Source organism: Salmo salar, chromosome 18 (genome assembly GCF_965601325.2).
Source record: "Salmo salar chromosome 18, fSalSal1, whole genome shotgun sequence".
Classification (NCBI taxonomy): domain Eukaryota; kingdom Metazoa; phylum Chordata; class Actinopteri; order Salmoniformes; family Salmonidae; genus Salmo; species Salmo salar.
In genome coordinates, this window is record NC_138308.1 from 17,043,691 (window position 1) to 17,053,635 (window position 9,945).

General features: G+C 42.2%; 1 protein-coding gene across 2 annotated transcripts; it reads left to right on the top strand.

The window, feature by feature from the left end:
- The first annotated feature begins 6,898 nt into the window (after positions 1-6,898).
- On the top strand, positions 6,899-9,551 carry LOC106576960 (dual specificity protein phosphatase 13A). Of its 2 annotated transcripts, none has more exons than XM_014154533.3 (3): positions 6,899-7,099; positions 7,595-7,812; positions 8,934-9,551. In XM_014154533.3, the coding sequence occupies exons 1-3, from the start codon at positions 6,978-6,980 to the stop codon at positions 9,143-9,145; spliced, it is 552 nt and encodes a 183-aa protein (XP_014010008.1). In that variant the 5' UTR covers positions 6,899-6,977; the 3' UTR covers positions 9,146-9,551. The 2 variants fall into 2 exon arrangements, with proteins under 2 accessions (XP_014010008.1, XP_014010009.1); XM_014154534.3 differs by having other exon boundaries at positions 6,967-7,099; positions 7,603-7,812.
- Positions 9,552-9,945: the final 394 nt, after the last annotated feature.

The window sequence follows — 9,945 nt, forward strand, 5'->3', positions numbered from 1 at the left end:
AGTTAGCCCTAAATATTTCTAAAACAAAAAGCATTGTATTTGGAACAAAACACTCACTAAACCCTAAACCTCAGCTAAATCCTGTAATAAATAATGTGGAAATTGAGCAAGTTGAGATGACTAAACTGCTTGGAGTAACACTAGATTGTAAACTGTCATGGTCAAAACATATTGATGCAGTAGTAGCTAAGATAGGGAGAAGTCGGTCTATAATAAAGCAATGCTCTGCCTTCTTAACAACACTGTCAACAAGGCAGGTACTACAGGCCCTAATTTTGTCGCACATTGACTACTGTTTAGTCGTGTGGTCAGGTGCCAAAAAAAAGGACTTAGGAAAATTGCAATATGCTCAGAACAGGGAGCACCGCTGGCCTTTGGATGTACACAGAGAGCTAATATTAATAATATGCATGTCAATCTCTCCTGGCTGAAAGTGGAGGTGAGAATGACTTCATCCCTACTTTTATTTATGAGAGGTATTGACATGTTGAATGCACTGAGCTGTCTGTCTAAACTACTGGCACACAGCTCGGACACCCATACATACCCCACAAGACATGCCACAAGAGGTCTCTTCACTGTCCCCAAGTCCAGAACAGACTATGGGAGGGACACAGTAATACATAGAGCCATAACTACATGGAACTCTCAAGTAACTGATGCAAGCAGTAAAATTAGATTTAGAAAACACATTAAAAAACACCTTATGGAACAGCGGGGACTGTGAAGCAACACAAACATTGGCACAGACGCATGCATACACACACAAACACACACACACGCACACACACACACACGATAACATACGCACTATACATAATGTTAGGTTCTTATTTTTCAGAGTAAATAACCCACGTACACTAGAGAAGCTTTAACCAAGTTTATTCTTCCCAAAGGTTCTGTACAGCTTAAATCAGACGGCAAAACATTTCAGACATCACAGTTTATATACATCCCACTTAAGACACTCCTCTTTCTCTCCAATCCTTACATTTTATGGCTCTACAGGAAGCTAATAAAGAGGGTAACAGGATTCCAAACATTTATTACTCTCTTAAGAGAATCTGTCCTCACCTCCTAACCTCAACCCCTCTTTCATCTAATACACAGATGTCCATCTGTCTTCCCTATATCAACCCATCGCTCTCCTCTCCTCCATCAAACACATTCCAAAGCCTTCTGTCTTTCTTCAGAGAACCATTCACTTCTAACATAACACCCAGTCTCTTTCATTTCCTATCATTCATTTAATATCTCAATGTTCAAAGTTTAGCCGATTCCAACAATACACATGGATTTAGTACTGTAAATATGTGGTAGTGGTGGAGAAGGGGCCTGAGGGCACACAGTATGTTGTGAAATCTGTGAATGTATTGTAATGTTTTAAAATTGTATGAACTGCCTTAATTTTGCTGGACCCCAGGAAGTGTAGGGGAGCTTTGGCAGCAGCTAATGGGGATCCATAATAAATACAAATACCATTACAAATATATCCGCCACGCTTATCCTCAACACTGGGGCCCCTCAGGGGTGTGTGCTTAGTCCACTCCTGTACTCCCTGTTCATCCCGACTGCGTGGCCAAGCACGACTCCAACACCATCATTAAGTTTGCTGACAACACAACAGTGGTAGGCCTGATCACTAACAACGATGATACATTCTATAGGGAGGTCAGAGACCTGGCCGTGTGGTGCCAGGACAACAGCCTCTCCCTCAACGTGAGCAAGACAAAGGAGCTGATCATGGACTATAGGAAAAGGCGGGCCGAACAGGCCCCCATTAACATCGACAGGGCTGAAGTGGAGCTGGTCGAGAGTTTCAAGTTCCTTGGTGTCCACATCACCAACAAACTATCATGGTCCAAACACATCAAGACAGTAGTGAAGAGGGCACGAAAAACCTTTTCCCCCTTAGGAGATTGAAAAGATTTGGCATGGTTTCCCAGATCCTTAAAAAGTTCTACAGCTGCACCATCGAGAGCATCCTGACCAGTTGCATCACCACCTGGTATGGCAACTGCTCGGCATCTGAACGTAAGGCGCTACAGAGGGTAATGCATGCGGCCCAGTACATCACTGGGGCCAAGCTTCCTGACATACCAGGCGGTGTCAGAGGAAAGCCCAAAAATGGTCAAAGACTCCAGTCTCCCAAGTCATAGATTGTTCTTTCTGCTACCGCACAGCAAGCGGTACTGGAGCACCAAGTCTAGGACCAAAAGGCTCCGTAACAGCTTCTACACCAAAGCCATAAGACTGCTGAACAATTCATCAAATGGGCACTCCCCATCTGTTTTTACACTGCTGCTACTCACTGTTTATTATCTATGCATAGTCACTTTACAAATTACCTCGACTAACCTGTACCCCTGCACATTGACTCCGGTACCGGTACCCCCTGTATATAACCTCGTTATTGTTATGTAATTTTCTTGTGTTACTTCTTGATTTTATCATTTTTAAAAACTTTAGTTTATTTAGAAAATATTTTCTTAACTCTATTTCTTGAACTGCATTATTGGTTAAAGGCTTGTAAGTAAGCATTTCACGATAAGGTCTACACCGAAGACGTGGATGTCGATTATGGCAGCCCCGCACCTCTCTGATTCAGAGGGGTTGGGTTAAATGTGGAAGACACATTTCAGTTGAATGCATTCATTTGCACAAGTGACACAACTTTCCCTTTCCTTACCTGTTGTATTTGGCGCATGTGACAAATAACATTTGATTTGGATTGATAATTGGACTCGTTCTGTCATTTCTTGAATTCTTCTTTAGATTTTTGATTGTGTATAAAAAAATGGAATCCTTTATTTAACTAGGCAAGTCAGTTAAGAAAAAAATCTTATTTACATTGACGGCCTACCCCGGCCAAACCCGGACCAATTGTGTGCCGCCCTATGGGACTCCCAATCACAGCCGGATGTGATACATCCTGGATTCGAACCAGGGACTGTAGTGACACCTCTTGCACTGAGACGCAGTGCTTTAGACCACTGCGCCACTCAGGAGCCCAAAACAATTTATATTGTATTTATGAACATTTCTACTGCACTGTTGGAGCTGGTAACATAAGCATTTCTCTGCACCTGCTATAACACCTGCAAATCTGTGTTCGCTGTAATGAAAACTCAGGAAGAAAAAGGTGTAGATTCACGCGCAGAGCGTGGCAGGTGTTTATTTCACCTTCGCAGAAGGCAGGAATCGTGGTCCCAGGCAGGGAATGGTCATACACAGATAGGCAAACAGGCAGGTGAATCAAAACTAGCACTGAAGGCTATAACTGGTTCTCACAAACGAGCTAGGAAAAGGCTTAGTGGAGTCAAAACGAACAATACCTCACAAAGGCACAAACAGAATGAACTGAACTAAATAAGGAGCTGATGAGACCAGGTGAGTAACTAACACAGGTGAAATCAATGAACAAAAATTGAAAGACAGGCTACGTTCAAGAACACAAAGAAACAGGGCTACGTTCAAGAACACAACAAAACAGAACACAAGGTTGACTAAGAAAATAAATACAGAATCTTACATATGCGATCAATAAACTTTGATTTGATTTGACCTGACCAAGTATGTTTGGATGTGAAGTGTGTGATGGTGTGTTGTGTGTCTCAGCTGGGCGATTCCGTGCCAGGGGAGCAGAACAGATCTGTGGTATCTCAGATTTTTCTGGCAATTCTCACATAGAAACTTCATTGGGAGGAAGGATGTTTGACAGGATTTAAAAATTTGTATCACAAACTATTTTTGAGAAAATCATTATGAAAGTGGCAATTTGAGGCCCTTTAAGACCTAAAAAATATTTTTGGGAATTGCTTAGCTACATGATCGGTATGGGCTGTGTATGTGTGTGCATGCGTGCGTGTGATTGGTGTGTCACTGTGTGTATGTTATTGTGTTCACTAGGCAAGGTCTGCTGCATTGGTCCGAGCCTTCCTCATGATCCAAGCCAGCCGCATACCATCCTGCATCCCACTGCTGGCTTGCTTCTGAAGCTAAGCAGGATTGGTCCTGTTTGGTCCCTGAATGGGAGACCAGATGCTGCTGGAGGTGGTATTGGAGGGCCCCAGGGCAGTGATTGGGGATGTTGCCCTGTGTAGGGTGACATCTTTTGGATGGGACATTAAACGGGTGTCCTGACTCTCTGTGTTCACTAAAAGATCCCATGGCACTTATTGTAAGAGTAGGGGTGTTAACCCCGGTGTCCTGGCTAAATTTCCCAATCTGGCCCTCATACCATCATGGTCACCTAATCATCCCCAGCTTCCAATTGGCTAATTTCCTCTCCCCTGTAACTATTCCCCAGGTTGTTGCTGTAAATGAGAATGTGTTCTCAGTCAACTTACCTGGTAAAATAAGGGTTAAAAAAAATACATCCTCTCATGGCAGCAGAAACAATGGGTCTTCTCCAACAGAATATTTCTAATGCAGATCATTAACCTGGAGTACACTCTTCAGAGAGGCAGAGAAGGGACATAAAACACACTCACACAAATTATAAACACGTGTAAGTGCATCAAAGCTGGGACAGAGAGATTGAAAAACAGCTCTATCTCAAGGCCATCAGACTGCTAAACAGCCATCACTAACTCAGAGAGGCTGCTGCCTACCTTGACACCCAATCACTGGCCACTTTAATAAATGGATCACTAGTCACTTTAATAATGTTTGCATATCTTACGTTACTCATATCATAAGTATATACTGTATTTTATACCATCTATTGCACCTTGCCTATGCCGCTCGGCCATCGTTCATCCATATATTTATATGTACATATTCTCATTCACCCCTTTAGATTTGTGTGTGTTATGTAGTTGTTGGGGAATTGTTAGATATTACTGCACTGCCGGAACTAGAAGCAGAAGCATTTCGCTACACTCACATTAACATCTGATAACCATGTGTATGTGACCAATAACATTTCATTTAATTTGATTTGACACAAACACCTCCCTCCCTCCCTCCCTCCCTCCCTCCCTCCCTCCCTCCCTCCCTCCCTCCCTCCCTCCCTCCCTCCCTCCCTCCCTCCCTCCCTCCCTCCCTCCCTCCCTCCCTCCCTCCTGTCATCTGATGACCTTAGCTGTGATGTAATGCCTGTTACATCACTCTCTTTCTTTCTTTGCCTTCCTTTGTTAATCCATTTTTATCCTATCTCCATTTCCATCCCTCATTTTTCTACCCCGTATTGTAGTCCTCTCCCCCTGATGAATATACAGTGCATTTGGAAAGTATTCAGACCCCTTGACTTTTTCCACATTTTGTTATGTTGCAGCTTTCTTCTAAAATTGATTAAATTAATTGTTTTCCTCATCAATCTACACACAACACCCCATAATGACAAAGTGAAAACAGGTTCTTAGAAATTTGAGCAAATTTATTAAAAATATAAACAGAAATACCGTATTTACATAAGTATTCAGACCCTTTGCTATGAGACTTGAAATTGAACTCAGGTGCATCCTGTTTCCATTGATCATCCTTGAGATGTTTCCACAAGGTGATTGTAGTCCACCCGGTAAATTCAATTGATTGGACATGATTTGGAAAGGCACACACCTGTCTATATAAGGTCCCACAGTTGACAGTGCATGTCAGAGCAAAAACCAAGCCATGAGGTCAAAGGAATTGTCCGTAGAGCTCTGAGACAGGATTGTGTCGAGGCAAAGATCTGGGGAAGGGTACCAAAAAATGTCTGCAGCATTGAAGGTCCCAAGAACACAGTGGCCTCCATCATTCTTAAATTGAAGAAGTTTGGAATCACCAAGACTCTTCCTATAACTGATCGCCAGGCCAAACTGAGTAATCGAGGGAGAAGGGCCTTGGTCAGGGAAGTGACCACGAACCCAATGGTCACTCTGATAGTGCTCCAGAGTTCCTCTGTGGAGATGGGAGAACCTTCCAGAAGAACAACCATCTCTGCAACACCACCAATCAGGCCTTCATGGTAGACTGGCCAGACGGATGCCACTCCTCAGTAAAAGGCATATGGAGTTTGCCAAAAAGCACCTAAAGACTCCCAGACCATGAGAATCAAGATTCTCTGGTCTGATGAAACCAAGATTGAACTCTTTGGCCTGAATGCAAAGGGTCACGTCTGGAGAAAACCTGGCACCATCCCTATGGTGAAGCATGGTGGTGGCAGCATCATGCTGGGGGGATGTTTTTCAGCGACAGGGATTAGGAGGGACTAGTCAGGATCGTGGGAAAGATAATCGGAGCAAAGTACAGAGAGATCCTTGATAAAAACCTGCTCCAGAGCACTCAGGACCTCAGACTGGAGCGAAGGTTCACCTTCCAACAGGACAACAGCTATAAGCACATAGCCAAGACAACGCAGGAGTGGCTTTGGGACAAGTCTCTGAATGTCCTTGAGTGGCCCAGCCAGTGCCCGGACTTGAACCCGATCGAACGTCTCTGGAGAGACCAGAAAATAGCTGTGCAGAAGCTATCCCCATCCAACCTGACAGAGCTTGAGAGGACCAGCAGAGAAGAATGGGACAAACTCCCCAAATACAGGTGTGCCAAGCTTGTAGCGTCATACCCAAGAAGACTCGAGGATGTAATCGCTGCCAAAGGTGCGTCAACAAAGTACTGAGTAAAGGGTCTGAATACTTATGTATTTCATATTTAAATTTTTTATTGTTAATAAATTTCAGAACATTTCTGAACATGGTTTTTGCTTTGTTAATATGGAGTATTGTGTGTAGATTGATGAGTAAATGCACTTTCCGAATGCACTGTATATATAGAGAGGGAGAGGCAGACTGAGAAAGAAACAGAGAGAAAGAAAGAACAGGCTGAACCCAGAGCTAAATCGGTGGACAACCAGCAGCCACCTGCTTATGTCCCTCACACACCTACCCCCACCCCCATACACACACACACACACCCTCGCCTGCTGGAGATGGTCACACACGGCCAGAGGGCTGCAGTAGTTGAGTCAGTCAAGGTGGTGCTACTGTCTAGGGAGAATGTCAAAGGGAGAGCAGCAAGACCTGGTGGCTATTAAAGAACTAGAGTCAATCCTGGAGTCCTGCAAGCTTGAACTGACACCGATAGATGAGGTCTGGCCTAATCTCTACATCGGAAATGTGTAAGTATTTTTTTCTTATTTTAGTTTTTTTCTCTAAATTTCCTTACCCCTGCCCCTGGGTTGGAGGGGTTTTAGAAATACAGCAATAGAGATAATAATAGATTAAATATATTGGATCCCCCTATCCAATCCCTTCGGTTCTATAGAGGTATGAGTAAGAGCTAAAAAGTAGAGGCTAAGGGTCAGAGGCTAGAGGTTGATTTGGAATTCAGCATCTCAAGTTCCTATAGTGGACTCTATTACCCTATTGAACTCTGCTGAACACTACTAAACCTTACAGAACTCTGTTGAACACATACTGAACATGGAATTACTGAATATTGCTCTTTTTTTAAACTACTGCATTCATTTTTTGCCTAAATCTTGTCTATATTATTCCAGGCTGTTCACTGATTAATCTGTTCTCTCTAGGTTATTTCTGTTCAAACAGTTATGCAATCTCACATTTCACATTTCTCTCCCCCCCATATATTTCACCCTCTGTCTTTCCCTTAGGGCCATAGCTCAGAACAGGGGTGCATTAAAGAAGCTTGGTATCACACACGTCCTGAACGCAGCTCACTTTAAGCAGGGCAGCATCGGTGACCAGGATTACTATGGAAACACCTGTGTGTACTGTGGCTTCCCTACAGAAGACTCATCCCATTTTGACCTCAGCCAGTACTTTAAACCTGCAGCTGACTTCATACATAAGGCCCTGAAGACTAAAGATGGTAGGGGCACTTTAATGCATGTGTTTACTGTATGTATATGTTTGTGTTTACTGTATGTGTTTACTGTGTTTATGACTGAATGTGTTTACATTACTGAATGTGTTTACTGTGTTTATGTACTGTGTGTTTACATTACTGAATGTGTTTACTGTGTTTAGGTATTGTATGTGTTTACATGACTAAATGTATTTACTGTGTTTATGTACTTTATGAGTTTATATAACTGAATGTGTTTACTGTGTTTAAGTACTGAATGTGTTTACTGTGTTTAAGTACTGAATGTGTTTATATAACTGAATGTGTTTACTGTGTTTATGTACTGTGTGTTTACATTACTGTATGTGTTTACTGTGTTTAAGTACTGAATGTGTTTACATAACTGAATGTGTTTATTGTGTTTATGTACTGAATGTGTTTACATAACTGAATGTGTTTACTGTGTTTATGTACTGAATGTGTTTATATAACTGAATGTGTTTACTGTGTTTAAGTACTGAATGTGTTTACTGTGTTTATGTACTGTGTGTTTACATTACTGTATGTGTTTACTGTGTTTAGGTATTGTATGTGTTTACATGACTAAATGTATTTACTGTGTTTATGTACTTTATGAGTTTATATAACTGAATGTGTTTACTGTGTTTAAGTACTGAATGTGTTTACTGTGTTTAAGTACTGAATGTGTATATATAACTGAATGTGTTTACTGTGTTTAAGTACTGAATGTGTTTATATAACTGAATGTGTTTACTGTGTTTAAGTACTGAATGTGTTGACATAACTGAATGTGTTTACTGTGTTTATGTACTGAATGTGTTTACTGTGTTTATGTACTGAATGTGTTTACATAACTGAATGTGTTTACTGTGTTTAAGTACTGAATGTGTTGACATAACTGAATGTGTTTACTGTGTTTATGTACTGAATGTGTTTACTGTGTTTTTGTACTGTGTGTTTACATTACTGTATGTGTTTACTGTGTTTATGTACTGAATGTGTTTACTTCTGTACAGTTTATTTAAGACTGTCTCTAGGGACATTTGAGTTCCTTCATCAAACTCTGCCTCTCCCTTCATTCTCTCCTTCTCTCTTTATTCCCACACTCTCTCCATCCTCTCCAGGGAAGGTATTGGTGCATTGCATCATGGGTATAAGTCGTTCCGCCACACTGGTGCTGGCGTTCCTGATGATGCACTGTCATCTGCCGCTTCGCACCGCGCTCAAACACGTGACCCAGCGACGCGCCATCTACCCCAACAGACACTTCCAGTCGCTACTGCTCACCCTCGACACACAGCTCGCACGCAAGAGGAGACTATGTCCTCTTCTCTGACAGTCCTTCTTTCATCCCTCTCTCCTCCCATCCCTCTCTCGTCTCCCCTCATCCGTCTCCCCTCTTATCTATCTATCCATCTCACACACAATCCTTTATACTGGTTGAAAATATGTAGTTGTAGGACTTTTACAGTAGGTACAAACTGGTATTAAAGCACAGCATGTTGTATATACTGTAAATAACCATATAATGCGGTAGCAGGATTCCATGGAGATAATGTCGATGCTCAACGCCTTTTAAAATCTAAAATATCTAAAGAATTTGAACTTTTCAACATCCCCGTGTTAACCAGTGGTGATAGTTGAACCTGCTGTGAGTTGTGCAGCTGAGCATTGCCTCCTGGGAATCTCTCAGTTGAAACACTAATAATGAGATTACACAATTAAAGGTAATTTTTGTTCCAGTTTGCTGTCTGTTGTATTACTTTCAGACATCTACTACAACTATATTATGAACAGTAACTCCTCTACATTTTGAATAGTGTCAGCTGTCCAGCAAATTCTGGAGGATGTATTGGTCATTGGTGAGGAGGTTTAGAATTACAGAGGGTTAAAAATGGAAACTAACTGCAGGTGTGAGTGTGGGAAGAGGAACAGACACAGTGAGAGGAGGGACTATGCCTGTCAAAAGTAAGTTGACTTGGATCAGAGGGGAAAGACGTTTTATTTGAAATTGTTGACCTGACCAGACTGTTTTCTGCTCTGCTCTGGTTTAGCTGTCACTGTGACCCGCACCTCCTCTCCAGACTGTGTCAGCATGTCTCTGAGGGAGCAGTGATGTGAGCGTCCGTCTGCCTG

Coding starts and splice junctions, on each gene's coding strand:
- LOC106576960 (XM_014154533.3), top strand. CDS start 6,978: ATGTCAAAGGGAGAGCAGCAAGACCTGGTGGCTATTAAAGAACTAGAG. Junction 7,100..7,594: donor AATCTCTACATCGGAAATGT/GTAAGTATTTTT, acceptor TCTTTCCCTTAG/GGCCATAGCTCAGAACAGGG. Junction 7,813..8,933: donor GGCCCTGAAGACTAAAGATG/GTAGGGGCACTT, acceptor CATCCTCTCCAG/GGAAGGTATTGGTGCATTGC.